Source organism: Ascidiella aspersa, chromosome 1, assembly GCF_963924565.1.
Source record: "Ascidiella aspersa chromosome 1, kaAscAspe10.2, whole genome shotgun sequence".
Taxonomy (NCBI): Eukaryota; Metazoa; Chordata; class Ascidiacea; order Phlebobranchia; family Ascidiidae; genus Ascidiella; species Ascidiella aspersa.
This window is the reverse complement of record NC_139447.1, coordinates 10,719,337-10,739,285: the sequence shown is the minus strand read 5'-3', so window position 1 is coordinate 10,739,285 and position 19,949 is coordinate 10,719,337. Positions and strand designations below refer to the sequence as shown.

Here is a 19,949-nt window from a genome sequence, read left to right as displayed (position 1 = left end):
AAATTTTTTTTTTTTTTTTTTTAACTGCTAAATAGTTGCTCGCTTAAGCGTACTTTATCAAATAAACGATACTGATTCTCTTCAAACATAGTGTCATTTTTTGATTTAGTTTAATTTCAAATAAAGCTTTTATATGGCAACGACTTTACTAATGAACTTATGCTGCAAATAAAATATTTCTGTTCCAAGGGTTTGCGTCTTTTTTAAACATAAAAACTCGACGGAAATCATAAAAAAATATGTATTAAGCTTTAAACAACAAAAAACAACCCAAAAAACTTTAACAAATAGGTCTACAACGAATTTAAGTGTAATAGTCGAATTGTTCCTTTTCATGCTGAGCAATCACTTCCAAAGCTCGAGTAATCGAAATTTTCACAACGATTGCCGCGCGTATCTCGATGGCGACTTCTGGCAGATTTTGATTGGTGCAAAAGTCGGCGATGCTCGACCAATCACAGTCGTTTTCGTCTACTAGCGATGGATCGATCTGTTTTAACGTAGGAAATATAAGTAAAACAACGTATAAATGAATACAATGAAAAACGAGGAGATTCTTGCTGATATACAACAGGTCAACAGGGTATACGTTCAACTCAATACTGCTTTTCAGTGGATTTCCACCATGTTGAAAATGAACAAAGGGTTACTCGTACCGTTCGAATTGTAAGCTAGTTTTATATGGGCAATGGGCATTTAAATTCCTACTCCGTCTAACTAAAACCTTCAACCACTATGCTTTTTATACCGTTTAGTTTTATATGCGCTTTTGGGCAACTGTACAAAAAAATAGAACAGTTACGCTTGATTATTTTGATGCTACCAAGCACGTTAAATTTCGACAGGGGATCGAAAAATTACTCACGTGGCTGCATTAGTATGCCGTTTTATGGTTGATCATCTGTTTATCACATAGATAAAGTAAAAATTTAATGACGTTTTGACCTACTGTCGAGCCGTACAGCTGGATGCTGAAAGAAAAATATAGCGAATGATTAGTGCGTTACCTAATCGCGTTATTTTTTCGAGTGTTTATGGTGTAATGTTCTATTTCCTGGTAAAAACGCCATTAAAAGGAGTCGAAACGTCGGAAGTTGGATAAGAAATCTTCGGAGGAGCATCTCGTTAGTATACTTATGTGCCTGGCAGCCACGCCATATTTCAAACTTATATCGTTCATCGGTACGTTTACTAGGTTAAATCGAATTTCGGGCGAATAATTCACTCGGCTTACGAAGTAACCCAAAACCTGATAGTATACCTCTTGGTAAATGATCAGGTGGAGTAAGTGGGGCGCTTACTAGCTTAAATCTAAATTGGTACGAATATTTGCATCGGTGTTCGAAACAGCACAGGCCTTAGTAGTCTAACCCTGATAGCACCTCTTGGTAAATGATCATGTGGAGTAAGTCGGCGTTTTCTAGCTTAAATATGAATTGGTGCAAATATTTGACTCGGTGTTCAAAGCAGTACAGGCCTTAGCATTCTAAGCCTGGTAGTACCTCGTGGTAAATGATCTTGTGCAGTGAATCGGGCGAGTCCATTCTTCCGGCCACCCTCTCATTTCCCTCGTCGTCCTCCGCGAAGAGCAGACTCGCGTTGTAGACGTCGTCCATGAAGATGGCCGCCGGGTTTTGCCCGGGCTGACTGGTCGAGGCCAGGGCCAGGATCGCTTCGTCGAATCTGGCGGCGTTGGGAATATAAGTTATAAGGATTTTAATGTACGTAAGCCGTAATCGTTGGTCAAAACGCAACTTCAGAAGGGCTAGATCAGTGGTCGGCAAACTTTTTTGTCGCTGCCCAAAGTCTTTTTAGAGCAATTGAAGGCCCACTACGCAAAACCAGCATAAAAACAGTGGCGGATTTAGGATATTAAGGAAAATATTACACGGCGCCTTGATGCCCAAAACACTACCATGCCATAATGTAAATCATACTTTAAAAGCCCAAAACATACCGGTACACTCGAAGCGCGAAAAAAATTTGCGTTTACATATATAGTTAAAGTTGGCCAAAAATATAGTTCGACATGTAGTCAGGACCACATTTGGCACGTGGGTCTGAACCACCCTGGGTATTATAAAAATTCTAAACCACATGTATTTTTAAAACAAAGTGCAGTGAATGTACGGCTATCACGCGGCCCTTAACTACATGATAACACTAAGCTATTCAAAAGTAACTTGCGGCCCACTAAAAATGGCTCTGCGGCCCACATTTAGGCAGCGGCCCACAGTTTGCCGACCACTGGGCTAGATCACAGTTGTTAACACACATATATGTGAACATGAGTTCATTGAATAATGATGTGGTACTGTAGATCCCCTTCCATATAAAGTTCCTATAGTACTAACAGAATGTGGCATTGGCGTATGGTTGTTTCTCGAATCGCTCCAGGCTCTGATAGCTCAGTTGGATGAGCGACGGTCCCGGTATTACCGGAGGTCGTGAGTTCCATCCTCCCACCGCAGGCTAAAGTTGTTTTTCTAGCCTGCCCTGCTTGAATCATTGGTCGACAGATTCGGAAAGTCTGCAATGGCTTTCGGTGTACAAAGGATTTTAATGGTGTCAAATTTACTGCGGGTTCCAAAAGCGCGGGAACGGGGCGCGGCGTTACCAACCAAATTTGTTTTCAGTTGGATCGACGTTCCTCGTTTTGCTTATCGCTTAACAAATTTTACCGATATCTCTATTCCAATGTATTTAACTTACCACACGGCAAAATAATAAGTCGGCGAAGGTCAATAAATCATGCTGGGGTGCTTCGTAAAGCCTTAAAGTCAGACGGTCGATTAAACAACTCATTTAAGTGCAAACCAGTTCGGCTTTATAAAGCTTTACTTACCAAAACCTTGCCGCGAAGGAATTACAAGCTTATGTGTTTGATGGTGGAGGTCAGAAATAATCGTTTGGCGATAAACTTCATGGTTTATCAGGTAGATTATTCTTTGTCAATGCCTTTTAAAACTTCAAAATTTTTATTTTTTTTTCACTAGTGCACCGTCCCTATTCTAACAGTTATCTTGTGGTCAGGTAACAGTCGTGGCATTTTGAGCATGTCGCATTAAAGCCTTATGCGTTATTTCCATCGGACGAAGGCGACGATGTAAAAAAAATTATAGTAGCAAACGATTGACACCTGAGGGGAAGCACCGGCGTGACGTGACTGTGTGACGTCATTTCGGGCGAAGGGGCTGCATGACGACACAGGCTCCACACCAGGCTAGGCTCGGGGCAGCACTTAAGCATCTCCAAATACTCCTCTAAAATTGAAAACACAAGGTTGGTTTAAATAAAAAGCTCCACAATTATATAACTCAAAACACTGCCAGTTGACTTTTTCACAATAGTCCATAGTTTTTTCTAAAAAGAGAGGGGTAGCTGTTTATAGGCTTTTGGGGGATTTTAAGTTTTTTGTCATAGGAACTTCTAAAATATTTAATGCTAATATCTATTTTAACCTATAGCAATGTAATACAAGGCATATTTCGGATTTAAACGTTACTTGCTGAAACTCAGGAAAACGATAAAATCCTTATAAGTCGCGTATGTTAGACGTTTGGTGAAACAGCGATACTGCTTAATGAAGAAAACATGCTCTGACACGTATAATTTTGCAAATAAGCATACACCAAAGCTCTGGGAGGCTCTCATGTAATTGGCTGACAGTAAAAGCTCTGTGTATCCGAGGTTACAACACATGACCTTCTCGAAAGTTCAGCGTTTCCGCAACGAAAGAAGTGCTCTCTTAGCTGAATGCAAAAGCATTCTTGACACATAGCGAGCTTGTATAGAAACACTTTATAAAAATTAAAAATAACCCAGGCGTCGCTTGTACTTTTGTTGAAGTTGGCGGTGTTCTTGGCGTAGTCGACGAGCGAGCCCAAGTGCGACAGTTGGTAATACGTCATACACGCCCACATGTGGCACGAGAGGTCGGTAAAGAGCTTGAGCGCCATGGTGAGACACACGTCGCGATGCTGGTCGTTGATAGCGCTATGTTGAAAAAGTGTGCAAAAGTCAAGTATGAGCATATAAATACGGCAGTACAAGACAAGTTTCATTTAAAGTTTCTAATTTTTTTTATTAGTCTTCATTTCGTAATATCATTTTTTGCGAAGTGCGCTTGGCTTCTATTGAGTGGCAGTCTCTATAAAACTTCGGGCATCGATTTTACGACCACGTAGAATGTTGTTCACATTAAGATAACAGACCCTGATGTTTGTCGGACCCATCGTTGTCTGTTTGTTATATTAAGTAATTAGGTGATAACTTATAACCAGTTGCCTTCTTACTATGTTGAAAATGAATTAAGAGTTATTCGAAACGTTCAAAGTGATACCTACTTCTGTATGGGCTTTGATATTCTTATTACGTCTTACTATAACCTCCAACCATTATGCTCCAAAGTTGGTAACTGTGTTTTCGGAATTAACGAAAAACGTTAATGCTTACCTGTATTGCACTAGCATTTCGCCCAACTCTTCCGACAGCGTTAGACATCCTTTGGACAACCAATGCTCCACCAGGTCCGGGCGGTTCTCGTTCAAAGCGCACCTGAACCAAACACGCAAACTTAAAAGTGTTGCACTGTGCTTAAGCAGTATGTCACTAAAGTCCGACAGTGCAGTAGTTTTTGCACAAAAGGTCGATTCTGCATGTTCGTAGAGAAAATGTGAGTTATCGTATTGTGGGTGCTTGGCTGTATTGAACACATACATTCAATTAAGCCGAGTCATAGATAAAAGCGACACCATAACAAAGCCTATTGCATAGTGCCCGTTAGGGTCACACACATGTTAACTAGCCGCTCAATATAACAGCTAGTAGCTCAATATAACAGCTAGTAGATGAAATATTGGTGTTGCAACGGTACTTGTAAAAACAAATAACCTGTAAGCTGGAAATAAAATAAATTTTATGTTGTTCCGCAATGTAAACTTTATCAGAGGGTATGTTGTTCCGCAATGTAAACTTTATCAGAGGCAACAAAGGCTCAACTGCAGCCGACGGGGGCAACTTGCCTGGTGCAAACGGTCGATATCTCGCCGTCCACCTTGTTCTCCTGGGAGCTGGATGAGTGCATGAGCGCCTCGGCGTAAAGCAGAAGAGGACTGGGAGCACCAGGGAAGTTCAGCGACACTTCCCTAAATCTGACGATTGTAGAATATTGATATATGCTATACATTTATATATACTTGTACACAGACATACAGATGCACATAGAGACTAACACACGAGTGTTGATGTTTAGGGAAGCATCATACCCAGTACTTCACATCTTATTCCGATACTTATTTGGGACTAAAAGCGTCGAATCCGATCTTGTAGCATATCGCAAAATTTCTATGCTAAAAGAAGCAAAATAGATCAAATAAAAAAGTTCAAAGATATTTTGGGGGGTTATTGGGCCGGCATTTGCCTTAGCCTTACGAAATTCAGTAAACTCCAGTTGTTAATATACTATTCATAAACAAGATTACTTTTTCGGGTAGAATCGCTTCGATGGTTGCAAATCATGGCCTGATTGTCTATAACCGCTTGGTATCGGATGATCACCTGTAACCTTTAGTATTGGTAACAATCTTACCACTTTGTATGAGGTATCGGACCCTAATGATGTAAATCGGACATTTCAAGTTAAGTTAACACGATAACTGCGTTAACACGTGGTAGAATCTAAAAGAATAGTCTTTAAAACTATACATTTTAGTTGTGAGATCAGTAGACTTAACACGGATTGTATGGAACCCAGTAATGAACTCTGCCGAGAAAAGGAGAGTGTGATGAGGGTTTAGATACGTAGCGGCATTTTAACCTTTAAAAACAACCTTTAAAGTGGGTTATTAAGATTTTAATCGGTTAAACTATCCCGAAAGTGGAAAGGTTACATGGAATTTTGAGTTTTTTTTATGTCTTGTGGAAACCGCGAGTAAAGGGTTTTAGATCCAATTCTTTTTACAAAGAGATTATTTATTTTCATAAGCGGTATGACCAGCACTATTGTAAAACAGACAACAAATCAAACGGGCAAATTTTGAATATAACAGATATATTTATGCACAGGATTAATACACCAGCATTATAAAGCTTGCCATTATTTCAGAAAAACATCTTATTGTTTATTTTGGTAATAATTAATCTGATGTTTACTTTCGTAATTGTAAATTATGATGTTTATTTTTGTAATTGGTAATCTGACTAGATTTTTTTGGTTGGTAAAATCGCGTGAGGGTTTAAAACCCAGGTCTTACCTTCGTTATTGTATAAATTAAATTGTCAATCAGCATTCCAAAGTATAAGGTCGACGACAAGACCATAAATCGAATTGCGTCATTATGCAACAGACCAGTGGTCACCAAACTTTTTGCCGGTTAACTGTAAGGCCTGACCAAAGCGGGCGGATAAAAAAACTGTCGAACTATATTAACCTATTAATTGTTATACGAAAGAAATATAAAAAATAAATATACAATAACAACTGTATTGAGCCTTAATCAATGTCATAACATTTCAAATTTCAGCAAAATTAGGTTTTCAATTTGCATTTGACAACATTTTAACTTTACTTCATATTGATTAAGGCAATAGTTCGCGGGCCGGAACTTGTCCGCTGGCCGTAATTTAGTAACCCCTGCAAAACACAAACCGGTTCAGGGTTTCCATCGTTCTAAGGATTCCGCGCGGGCTGCTGGCGGCGTGTATGGCGGCCTTGCCGAACTCTTTCTCGGTGAACAACTCGTTGAACTTGTCGATGTACTCGAGGATCATTTCGGCTTCTTTCTCCTTAGACGGGTCGTCTTCTTCGGCCGAAAACTGCAGAACGATCGCAGATTAAGGTATTTCTTGGTTAAAATCAACGCGGCAAAATTGTTTTGCTGAAACCCGAAGCTTTGCATGACGAGAAAGTGACAGCAGACTGGGACAACTGGATTCACTTTGGCTTTTTAAAATTAGATTCGAATTAAAAGTAGAGCGTTTTGGTTTTTCCAAATTAGATCATATTTAGAATCAGATCTTTTGAGTTTTTTTTTTAAATTAAAGTAGAATTAGGATCATCGAATTCTTCAAAACCAAAATTTAAACTAGAAACAAATTTAATTATTCACAATCAATTTTATTTAAATCGCAAATTATTCCCATAAGAATGTGAATAGTTTATATTTGTGTGATACTTTCTATACGTTTTAGCATATAGCTTATGCGTTTCAGACTGTAAAATGCACCTAGAAGTCATATTTTTAAACCATGTAATGCGGGTGGATCATTTATGCCACCAACATGAGTGGATTGCAGAAAATCCACCTTAATTTAGTTGCGTAAATGGATAAAATGCAGGCTGTATAGAGTCGGAGCTGGACTCGGGACTCGGACTCGGGTGTATTTTTTTGGCCGGAGTCGGACTCGGGAGTCGGACTCGGGTTGTTTTAAAACGACTCCGCAGCCCTGGTGACAGGTATACCTGTCCTTGGTAGTATATTCTTCGTCACATTGGTATCTCTTTTATTTAAGAAATATGCAGATTTTGTAAAAATAGTAACATCATGACAATACAAAAGTTGCGATACCTTGAATATAATAGTAAAATCACGAAATTTCAGTAAAGTTAGTCAGAACTACACTGTCAGAACGGTGTTTAAATTTGAACACCAAAACGGTCTAATCACGTTTAAAATCTAAACACTTAAACACCTAATTTAAACACCTTTGTGTTTAATTTGAATTTTGATGTTTAAATTCTAAACACCTGAACGATTTTATGCTAAACACCTGATATTTTGACGTGTTTAACAACAAATATTGGGAGATTTTAAGCACAATTAACGATTTTAAACACGTTGACGATTAAACACTTGATATTTTAACACGTTGATTGTGAGACATGTTTAGTTCGATACATTCTTGCAAAGTTATAGCTTAAGCCATTTATGTTGATGTGATGAGATGTTGTTGAGAGAGGTATTGTTATTTTAAAGCACTGAGCGGTTGTTTTACGTACGATTGTGTCTATCGATTTCGTCAAATATTTAACAAGTTAACATATATGGCCGTAACAGATCACAATAAACAAAATTACTTAAATCATGGTTTCCTAACTTAACATCTGTTCGGCCTATTTGGCATTATGTTAAAATAATAAATATACGGGTTAGTGCGTTTAACGTGCCATTAAATCCAAGATATGATTTCATTAATGTAGCTTGCCTATAGCTTTATACCAAAGTACAAAGCGAAGCTGTGCGGTTTTGTGCCACCATGACCTACTTAAATTGCGCCAGCAATAAAAATACGCGCGATGAAAACAATCTACGGCACGGATTTTTTCTAGAGAAAAGCTGTATCGCCATGAAGCTTGTATATTTTTCAAGAATAAATTGTTTGACATATGACGAACAGTAAGTATTCTTTATTAAGTGTTCTATTTACGATATAATTTAACTAATTATAGTAATTATCTTTTGTTTTAAAACAATTTTCTGTGTACATATAAAGTTCATTCAATAAATAAACTTATAAGGTATTTGAAATTGATTTGGTCCACTGAACAACGCACTGGCCTGTGACGAACGCGGGATATTGAAACGTCAAACAGAGAAAATGTTTAGAACTTTTACAAGTTATACATTACTGTTAAAGCCTGTTTTGCGTGTATTTGGCTTTCGAGTTACTAACATTTATGTTAAACAAATACTATAAAGTGTATAGTGGTGACATATATACTTTAATTTGCTTTTTGATAAATGTGTAGTAATAATGTTTTATTAGCTGTGCAAGACTGTCAGGTTTAGAATCTAAAATGTAGGTTACAAAAGCCTTGTCTTGGAAAACGAAGTAACTGAATTTGGATTTTTGTTTCAGAATTTAAGGTATTTTATTCATAAATCCAAAAGCAAGGAAAGTTGTAAAAGACTATTTCGTGATGATTTGTTGCTTTACACTTTATGAAAGGATTAAATTTAATGAATCATTCAAGGTTTGTATGTTTTTTTATCCTAAATAGAAATTTAATTTTTCTGTTAAACAATCAAGTATGCTTTTAACAATTTAATAATATTAAAGATACTAAGATTACACTGCTTTGTTTCAGGGCAATCAATGACAGCCAACCGATTGCTCTTTTCGACTTCAAAAATTACTTGCTTTATGGACGATTAAGGTTAAAAATGTAAGTAAATTTTACTTATTTTACATTAATATAGTTTATTCACATTTGGCTTTTATTTCGTATGTAGCGGCCAGCGAGGAAAACTATTGCTTTTCAAAATTGACTAATATATAAGTTTTTGCTTAGAACCTTTCATCATAGAATATGTAAAAAAATATGGTAAATATTATTCCAACATTTTCACCAATTTTGATGTTTTTTCAATCTCTATAAAATTTCTGAGGTACTTTGATATGTGTTTTAGCTTTAATTTATCATTTACATTGTTTATATCTTACATTGAAGCTTTAAATGTGAAATTTAATCTGCAGTACTTCGGAATGCTTCTGGCCCTTTAATAAATTATATAGTTTACATAACTTTTTTACTTATTTACAGGAATTTTAACTGCAAAGTGTAAGATGGGAAAATAAAAGTCTGTGAAAAAGTTCAAGTGGAAATCAACAAAAGAGTATAGATCACAAGGTAAACAAACTCAAATTTTCTTTTTCTTAATCTTAAGTTCATTTATCCAATTTTTAAATTTGTGGTAAATACATTTAATTTGCATGTGTTGTGTCTAATGTTTGGTCTGCATATCCCAGTAATGGGCAACTTTTTGGGTTAGATTGTATATCACTAGTTTAAGCACAAATTTCAATAGCACATAATGTCCAATACAATAATCTGGAACACATATTACCTTTTTCTATAAAATTATTTAATGATTTAATTTGTTTTCAAAGTAGGGTGAACCTTTTTTTAATTTTTGTGGGTTATGAAGATATCAATTACAATAAAAATGAACTTGTTTCGCAATCATTGCACTGTCATTCAGGTAAAGTGTAACATAAATAACACATTCCTCAATGCTATGCTTACAGAATGCATTGCCACAAACTTAGTACAAGTCATAATAATATGTTTTTGTGGTGGTTAATGACAGACTAAAACATATTTTTATGACATGACTTGTAGTGGTTCTAGTCGGTAACTTGAAAATTTTACTATGTTTAGCAAGTAAAAAAAAAAGTTGCTCAGTGACAGTGTATAATTTAATTATTGCAGTATATTATATTGATCTAAATTTTATTTTTTAGGCAGCCATGCTCAACTCATCTTATAGAAAAGCTCGTCAAGGCCTTAATTGGGCAAACCTTTGTAGGGCACAGCAGCATTTCTGCATTTGTATATTAGTGGATGGAACGGACATTAATTTTGTGAAAGAACAACACTTGTTGAACAAATTGTTTAGTTATAGTTTCATTGATATTCAAGCCTGTTGATATACACAGGATTTAAGTTATCCACCCTGTTGCTCTGTGTTTATATTTTTTTAAACCACCTAATTAAGGCCCCACCTTGAAAATTTGCCAAGCATAGCAATTATAAATATTATAATAAAATATCTCCTTTTTCTGTGTTTTTTTAACTTTTTCTGTTTTTTTTACTGTTTATCACATACACAGTTTTGTTTGCATTAACGCCTTCATTGTATTTAACATGCGATATTTATACTACTACTAAATATGGTTTTAAACAACCCACTAAAGACCCCACCTTGAAAATTTTGCCAAGCATAGAAATTATAAATATTAAAACATATATATCTTTTTTTGTTGTTTTTATTTACTTTTTCTCTTTTTGTAATTTTTGTTGCAGGTATATTTTTGTTTGCGTAAACACTTTCATTGTATCCAATTCCAACATGTTATTTTGTGTATTATATATGTTTTCCGTTTTCCTACTTCTTTTCATTTCAAATATAAGCTCTTCAATTTTTAATGTATAGTTTTCTTTTCCAAGTTTTGCATTTTTCGAAACTTTCACTGTGTTAAAGCTTTTTGTGTTGTTTTTCACCTTTTTCGCGCAATAAAATGGTTTACCCAATGAAATTTTTGTGGAATTGATTTGGAAACACTGAATACTAGCATTAAACACCTGACCGAATAAACGGCAAAACGTCTAAACACCTGAAATTTAAACACGTTTATTTTTAAACATGTTACATTTTCGCCCATTTCAGGTGTTTAATTTTGGTGTTTAATCGAATGACAGTGTATACACCGTTTTTCACCAAAATACTCATTTATGTTAACTAACAAACCTGCCCGCTATCACTGATCCACGACGCCTGACGTTGCAAAGGAGTAGCGTTGGCAAAAACGTCGGACATAAATGTTTTTAAGTCTAAAAAATAAAACAGGTGCAGGATTAGCGATACATGCAGCGAAATATGTTCTTATATATGTGGACGTTCATACATCTATTTAATTACAAACTTTCGAATAGTTATATTTCTACTTTGAATCTTCATGTGTCTCTCCTTGCGTAGCATCAAATAATAAATATTAGTTATTTCTTGCGTAGTAAACCCACACCTTTATTTACGGTTTATATTTTATAAACGTTTAAACCCTTCGCCAGAATAACCTAATCTCAATGCTTGCATTTAAATCTAGTTGTAGCCTTAATCAGGCAAACTAACTAAAAACAGAAAAAGTCTGGAATGTTTTTTTTTCTGGTGCATTAATTATCATAATAGTACAATGTGTTTAGGAAACTTGAACTGGTGTTTGATTGACTATTATGTTTTTTTTTGTTGGGGGGATACAATTGGCTGTTTTTATCAACACACCCCTAGATATACTACAACATTTCTGACATAAAAAGTTAAACACCTTTGTTAAATTCAGGGTCTTCTTCCTTTTTCTTTTTAAACATTTTCATTGCATCGATGGCCAACTTTAATCTAACATTCTTCCTTTTGAGCATTTTTCCGTCATCAATACACTTGGTTCTCGTTTTCATTCTTTCTGCCAGCATTTGGTCAGTCTGAAAAATAAAATTGTTACAGCATAAATTACAAGCTTATTATCGTTCTTAGTAAAACATTGACCAATGCTGTTAACACATCATAAAAGAAAACTTTAATAATAATACCTCAATCTTTTTCGCCATTGGTACATAGGAAGTCTTTTGCTTATACAGAAAATCTTTAATGGCCTGGTTCAACTGAGAAACAGCCTCTTGAAGAGTCTTTTCGTCTGTCCATTGCTGTACTGTCAAACCTGTTCAAAAAGGACTTTCAAAGCAGAACCATGCTGGTTCCACCCAGGTATTAGCCTTGTGTTTTAGTAGGATTCAAAAAAGCTAGTCTTAGAAATGTCTAAAAGTTCCAAATAAATGTTTAAGTTGTATCTAATAATAATTAGGTAGACACTTTGTTAATGTATAAGACTCCAGGAATTCAAAATTTACAGTGTCGGCATAAATCTTTTAACAGTAACCATAGCTGAAAAACAAGCGACAAAATTAGGCAGAATAGAATTTAAACAAAATTAGTTTGGAAATAGAAAGCATCAATAATGAAAAAAAATAACCAACCCGGTATAGGTCTCTTTTCTTCATAAACCTCTGAACTTTCTTCTTGGGGTGTTACTTCCACAACCGATGGTAGTTCGCTTTCTTCATTTACATCTTCTATTTTCTTTAGATTTTTTAACTTCTCCTCAAGAGTCTTGTTACTTTCAGTTAAGATATTTAACCTGAGATTTTGAATAACCAATATTTTAGTTTGTGATGTTTGTGAGAACAAAAAAATTTTATGATGACAAAAAAGTATGACAACAACCAAAACATGAAAGATATTAGTCTTTCCTTACAACAGTGTTATGTATGTTAAGTATGACATAATTTTTACTTCACCATAGCAAAACATTTCAAATGCACATTAAAATATTTTTTTGTTTGCTGCAAATACTCTTTACTTTGCTTCCAAATCCTCTTTTCTTCTTCTGTAGTTTCCAAGTGTGACGGGAAGGCAGGAAAGAGACTTAATTTTGCTTTGCATAAAGGCAGATTCATTTTGACCATTTTGAATTGCAACAATGCTTTCCTCATACTCACGCTTAATGTCTGCCAAAATGTCCTTGTATACCGTTACATGATTGATCAGACGGTCAAATGCTTCACTTTGAACAAAAATATCACCAAGTTAGATTATGACAAACTTGTTCAAAAATTTAACTAACATTTTATAAAGTGTTCCAATCAACAAAATAAACCGGAATTCAAAAAGTTTAATTTTAGAAAAAGTTCAAAATGGGCTAATAATTACTTGAATTTAAATGTGTGCTTACATACAGTGTTACAGGTAACTAACTATTGACTAGACCTACCAATTTTTTTTGCTCAAGAATTTTAAAACAATTTTATAGAGCATTTTAGAAAAAAATCAGGAAATCAAATTTTGACATAAACCATTACACTGCATAAATTCCTTCTAAGCATAACATACAAACAATAAATATGCTGTTGCTACCACTACCAGGCATACTATATACTAAAAAAAGTTCTTCTGGTAGTTATTTGCTTGTCCAACATTTTGACTAACTAACAAAAATGCCTTTATCAGGAATGTAACCCACCAGGCCCAACATTATGTGAAATTCTACTGGGTGTGGTGGGTTACATTTTCTAAATAGTTCGCAGAAATGCTGGACAAACAAATAAATACCAGAAGAACTTATTTTCCCTGTAACATACAAACCTATAAATGGCAAACTTCTGTGGCGAGGTTTCGTTCTCTCCAACACCAACTGTTTTCTTTTCCTTGTCAACAAACTGGCGTATGTCTTGCAGCAAAGCTTTGTCATTTTCTGACATTATTGGTGGTAGAACTTTTTGCTTTGGAAAAGAACGACCAGCAAGAGCCTCTGGTGTTAATTTATGTAGTTTGTTTTCCGTATCCATTTCTGGTTATAGTGGATGTTATTGTGATTGCTTGAAAATAAGTAAAAGATAATTGTAATATTACAAATGGCCTAAAGTATAAAATACAAAAAACATAATTAGACTTATAATTCCTAATTTAAGGCTGACACCTTTACATATTCAATGGATTAACAGCCCAAAAGATTAGGATTTTATTTCAAAAATTTCAATGGAAACCTGTTTATTTAAAAGATACAGATGTTGGTGCTGGTCCAGAATCCTGAAACTTTTTAACAGCAACGAAAAGGTTTTTTTAAATTGAAATTTCAAGGAAGAAATAAATATGGGAGAATAAAATAATAATACTTGGCCTACCGGTATACTCATACTTTCACCCTAACCCAAATAATATTAGCAATATAAACCGACGGACAAAAATGTGGCATGATACCAGACCAGAGCCCAACCTTATTTTAAAATTTAGGTGTGCCAGTTGCTGATTCAAGTGTGTACACAAATTGAAAAAAATCTCAGTGTGCACTTTGCCACAGAATGCAGGCTGAAAGTGAATTACGAAAAATAGCTTCACAAGTTGCTACGTAACATGTCGCGAGCGACACCGCCCGATTATTTGTATATTTTGCTGAATCACTTTTTATTTTATATACGGTAGGTATAACGTTTATGGGGTTGCGTGAATGAATGGAGCACACTGTACATAAGTATTTATTTAGCAAAAGTAGAATAAAAAATAAAATGAACATTCTTTATTTAGGAAATGATAATGGGAAATACCCATAAGTCGTAACGTGACATTCAATTTACCTTTTTTCCTTTGCATTACGTTGAAAGCGTCAAATGCTGGCAAATATATACATTTCGCGGCACAATGCAGGCAAGCGAGATAAAACAAAGCCAGTCAAGTGCAGACAACTAGCTATTTTGGTGTTAAAGCAGGCGTAGAAACACATTTCTCGCAGAATTAGCGTGTTGCATGTTGTTTTGCTAAATATATTCATATTAAGTGACAAAAGTCTGTTATTGCCTTGGGCCGGATGTGTGAATTGTATCAGTGACCTGCCAATTCAAGTGGAATGAGCTGATAAACAACCCTCGCCACTGTAGTGTTATAACGCATATTGTATTATGTTTTTTCCACATATTAAATACCTGAGCGCAACTAAACGTTATTTAGGACAGGGTATTTCACATGTTTCCAGTCTCGGTACCTGTTTTAATTAAACTTTGTAACCCTTTAAAGTTTAAACCGAACATTTCTCGTTTTCTACTGCTCACCTTTGTTAAAAGTAATCTGTAACGCAGAGAGCATTGCGTCGTAGATCACTTTTGATATTTGAATACGTAAATTGAAAAACTACAATAAACCCCATTTGTGTGAAAAAGTTCTGGCTCCACTGGCGACCCTTCTAGCTGGCATTGACGTACTGGCGCTAACGTATTGTAAATATCGAATTTCGCGTAGAACGCATCATACCAAAGTTTCCGAAACTATATTATCCACTGATTTCATTGTCTTTTTCGTAACACAATTGGCGTATGTTTTGCAATCTTAGAAAAAAGGTTCTATTTTACAGTGAGGTTTATAATAATATAACACAATAAAATTACCATACTCAAAAAGTATATTATTTAAATAGCAACTCAAATCACTTAATTTTTTTATGTACCACCAAACAAAGGAACTTTCACAACCTAATATCACCGGCCTGCACAATATACGACTTGCAATGTTTTATTGCGGCCGGCAATGTAATAACGTTTTTCGTTTTTCGTTTTTTCTTTTATAAATATGTGCGGGTTTGCTTGTGATTAGCGTAAACACAAAGCGCACGGTTTAATCATTTGCATAATAGTTGAAGTGACTGTAATCGTATAATAATGATCAATGTAAAGTGAGCTGACTTTTCAGCACGCAAATCGCATTTGAAATTCAGTACTGTAGTAAATAACCGCGTCGATGAGTGTATTCCCAAGCAGTAAATGCAAACCGCAGCAAACTAGGGTAATACCTACTTCGTGCAGTGCAAAATGCATTTTTGATTCGTCAAAATTGTTGTTAGGCACCGCACTGGTTAGATCAGTGCTTTTCAACCTTTCCATCCGCACTTCTTTATTTGGGAAAATTTCATCCGCACGAAACAAGCACAGTAATTGTGCAACCTTTAGTTTTATTTGTGAAATAACAATGAAAGGGTTTGCGTTTTAAAACCGTGTGCCTAAGCCCTGGCCGATATAAAATAATTAGCTCGCACGACGTTTGTCATCCGCATTACAATTTTTTTATTGGCACAAGTGCGTACCATCCCACGGGTTGAAAATCCCTGGGTTAGATAACTGAGGCAAATATTCCCTAAAATGCAGACCGTTAATAATTAACTTCACCATTTGTTTTCTTTGTCAGGCTGTCCAAAGTAACAGAGATAGTACTATTTGCGATAACGGAACACAATGCATCACGAAGGTTAGGGTTAAAACATACTTCTGTATCAAGTCTTGTAATTTTGCACTTTGGTAAGTGACGATGTAGTGTAGCCAACATGTCAGTGAATTATGTTTTATCGTTGCGTCGGCCATACTCTACGAAAGTTGATAGATAGAGAGTGGTCTCAGTTATCAAAAATACCATATGGATTGTCTTTTTCACTGTTTGTTTATTAAATTAGGTCAACCTGAGTTATTTGCACCACAATGCGTATCGTAGAAGCACAAGTGACGTTGGTCTGCAATGGATTAGATGGTTCCGAGGGTCCTGTGTTCGACACCAAGGGGCGTTTTTATGCTGTTGCCCCAATGGAAAGCGCACCAACAGAGAGGTCCTCTTTGCAGTTAATTTTCGTCATCGCTAATAAGTTAATAAATAGCATTAGGTGTGTTACAATCGTCAGTGTTTTGACCCTAAAAAAGGCAACTTGCATATAGTTTTGCAAACCGTAAGAGAAATGATATAAACCATGGAGAGCCATTGTGTACTAATTTATCCCCTGGTAACCAAAGTTTTAACCTGCGGAAACTTAACTGGGTATTCATGTTCTCCATTGTAAGATGTACCTCAATGCTTTTTTCACAACCTCTATTTGCACCATGTATATGTTATTTTGCTTGTCAAGTGTTTAAAGATAATTTTGGACAACTGGCTTCCTTTAAGGTTAAAGTTGAAACAAAACTTACAAATTATGTTTGAAACAGAGAGGAAAACACCTTTATCGACGGTATCGCTGGCTCCCTGTACAATATCGACCTCGAAAATGGAGAGCTTAAGCTTGCATGCTGCCCCCAAGTGGACGGTTACGGTGGAAGGCCGGCCGGATGCCAGTCGGATAAGAATGACGTCATTTGGGTGGCCGACATGAGGTTGGGCCTACTCAAATATTCACCGACAGATGGCAGTTGTGAGCAGGTTAGTTTGTCATCTGTGTTTAACCAAGCTATATATTTAACAAACAGCAACCTAAAGCCTAAATAAATGCATTTTTTATTCTCCATTACATTTTTTTAAGTTAACTATTTGGTAGCACAATGCTTTATACTGTACAATACATATTTATATCAATTATAAATTTGTAGTTGTGGTCTTATTAATGGAGTTAACCACAAAAATTATTACATTAATTTTAAAAAACCCTAGTCTTCGAGACACCTAACTTGAAATGCTTATAGATTAGCAAAGTCGATAGCGAAGGTAAGCCGCTAAACGGCGCCAACGATCTCGTCTTTGACGACGATGGGAACATTTGGTTTACCGGACCCGGAAGTCCGATTGCACCTTCGCCAGAAGACAGGAAAACCATTTTTAAGGTATGCAAAATTCCGGTGCTAACCCTATAGTTATAAATGTAAATGTCGCGCAGTTGAGGTAAGGTTTTGAGCTGGCATATACCGTAAATATTTTTGTACATCCCCTTTTATTTGTTTTCATTTCATCTGGATACTAACATAAAATAACATAATTAGAAAATGGTGAGGCTGGACGTTTTAATATAGCTATCGTCAATGTAATACAGGCCAGAATTTGTAATTATTTTTGTTTTCTCAAGTCACACGGTAAATCCTATGGGTTGGGAGTATTTTAGAAATCGTCTGTCTCGCCAGTTTTGTAGTAAATATTTTCAGATTAGGCTGACTCCAAAATAAACAAAACGATGGCAACATTATTTACTATAGTTTTCTACCTTAATTCAATTTACTGTAGACGTCTATCACTTTACTATATGGTCATATCCTTTCAATTGTTGTCTTTATTGAGGCAGTAATATACTATTATAAGACTTGTAGTATCTGTAGTATGTAGTGCACCCAAACATAAAATAATTGTTGTTTTGAAAATGCAGGAACCGGTTGGTCGGATTTACTGTCTTCCTAAGGGAGAATCAACCCCCATTTGTGTCGATCACAACTTTATCTTCTGCAACGGAATCGCCGTCAGAGACAAGCTCCTATTGGTCGCCGAAACCGTGACACACAAAATAATAGCCTATGACATTGTCGGGCCGGGTCGCGTGTTAAACAGGCGAGTCTGGGCTGAAGTACCGAACGGTGAGTATAGCCTACTACAGTCCAGTTTTGCGTTACCAACGTACTTCACGAGATCATAAATAATAATAAAAAAGTAGGGAACATAGCACCAAACTCTCAAAATCTCAAAAGCAGGAGTGGCCAGCTATAACCAAGGACGTGGAGCATTTTTTTCATTATGATACGATACATTGTTTTGCAACTTTGTTTTTACAACATACACCGCACCGTGCACCTTACAACTAATAAAAGTTTATTAGTTTCTTTTTCTTAATGTTTGTACTACGACGCATTTTAATTTATCAAAACTGTTTATGAACACATTCCCTCAAAAGAACACGAACACACCTAATTTTGCGCAGAACCGATCTCCAATGGCCCTGACGGCATGGATTTCGACGAAACTGGGCAACTCTTGGTCGCTAGCCACGGTGGTTCTCACATAGAAGTCTACCCGCCAGGTGGCAGTAAAGAACCTGTAACTCGAATAAAGTTTCCATTTGCTGAAATTAGCAACCTTCACTTTAAAAGGAATTCTAATGTTTGCTATGTAACCGAACACGATACTAATGCATTGTGGCGATTTGAATGGGAACACAAAGGCATGCCAATGTACTGCGATAAATAGTGCATAATCGTGAAAAAAAGATTTTAGAATAACATTTGCGTTCTAATATAATTGCTATCACACCATTTGTCATCGTTTGATTCGTAACGCTTATAAAAATCTGTCTACATGCTATTTATTTACTCTACACCTCAATAGAGTACTTCTATTTCTCTGTGTTTTCTGTTGGGTAAAAGGGATGTATGATTTAATGGTAAAAAATGTTCCAACTGTTTGATTGATACCTATAATCAGGGTTTTTTTTTAAGGTTTGGTTTGGGTGACCGCTAAGTAGTTTTAAGAGACCGCAAGTGTTTCATTTAAAGACCACAAAGTTGCTAGTCCAAAATTTGGGAAACCGCTGGAGAAATTTGGGGGACCGTTTCGGTCCCCCAAAACACCTTAAAAAAAACACTGCCTATAATTATAAGACTTAGAACTTAATTTATTTTTGTAAGGGGTAAAGAATTCAAATTGCTTGTATTTTACTAAGTATATATTTCTTTAAACCTTTTCTATCACCGCTCACTGATTTGTGTTTTTCAGTATTTACACAATCTAAATGAAAATGCATGCCCTATTTGCTTTTTATGACACTATTAGTTTTCATCTCGATAAAAAGTGTTAAGTTAGTATACAGTTCATAACGCACTTTATACTGAAATAACTTTTTGTTATATCACGAAAATCGTCATTGAACATGGAAATTAGAGAACATTTGGCCTGTCGTTGTAAAGCAAGCAGTAAACATAATTTGCAACAAAATCGGCCGTTTGATAGTGCCAGAAAATATAAGAAAAGGATTTGGGGGCAGTTTGTCGCGCGGAGGCAAAAATTAACTTTGCGTGTTCTTTTAAGTTGTGTTGTGTGACCTTTTACTGCGAGAATAAATTGGATATATAAAAAGAGTGTTTTTTTAATTTCCTCCGCTTAAAAAAGAGATGGAAG

The 19,949-nt window shown here is 35.7% G+C and overlaps 2 protein-coding genes and 1 long non-coding RNA gene across 4 annotated transcripts; 2 read left to right on the top strand and 1 right to left on the bottom strand.

Moving 5' to 3' along the window:
• Positions 1-231: 231 nt before the first annotated feature.
• Positions 232-13,953, bottom strand: LOC146167445 (clathrin heavy chain linker domain-containing protein 1-like). Of its 2 annotated transcripts, XM_083389136.1 has the most exons (13): positions 13,698-13,953; positions 12,916-13,119; positions 12,533-12,693; positions 12,089-12,216; positions 11,827-11,980; positions 11,253-11,335; positions 6,650-6,816; positions 5,025-5,153; positions 4,456-4,557; positions 3,839-3,996; positions 3,140-3,263; positions 1,503-1,683; positions 232-490 (listed from the first exon to the last, which is right to left on the bottom strand). In XM_083389136.1, the coding sequence occupies exons 1-13, from the start codon at positions 13,898-13,900 to the stop codon at positions 305-307; spliced, it is 1,980 nt and encodes a 659-aa protein (XP_083245262.1). In that variant the 5' UTR covers positions 13,901-13,953; the 3' UTR covers positions 232-304. The 2 variants fall into 2 exon arrangements, with proteins under 2 accessions (XP_083245262.1, XP_083245263.1); XM_083389137.1 differs by lacking the exon at positions 5,025-5,153.
• On the top strand, positions 8,834-10,717 carry LOC146167446 (uncharacterized). The gene is made up of 4 exons (XR_014497470.1): positions 8,834-8,974; positions 9,089-9,166; positions 9,545-9,631; positions 10,246-10,717. It is a non-coding gene; the product is annotated as an uncharacterized LOC146167446 (long non-coding RNA).
• Positions 13,954-16,570: 2,617 nt separating the features above from the next.
• Positions 16,571-19,383, top strand: LOC146167444 (diisopropyl-fluorophosphatase-like). The gene is made up of 5 exons (XM_083389331.1): positions 16,571-16,695; positions 17,069-17,279; positions 17,540-17,677; positions 18,211-18,415; positions 18,757-19,383. Exons 1-5 carry the CDS (start codon positions 16,571-16,573, stop codon positions 19,020-19,022), a joined length of 945 nt encoding a protein of 314 aa, XP_083245457.1. The 3' UTR covers positions 19,023-19,383.
• Positions 19,384-19,949: the final 566 nt, after the last annotated feature.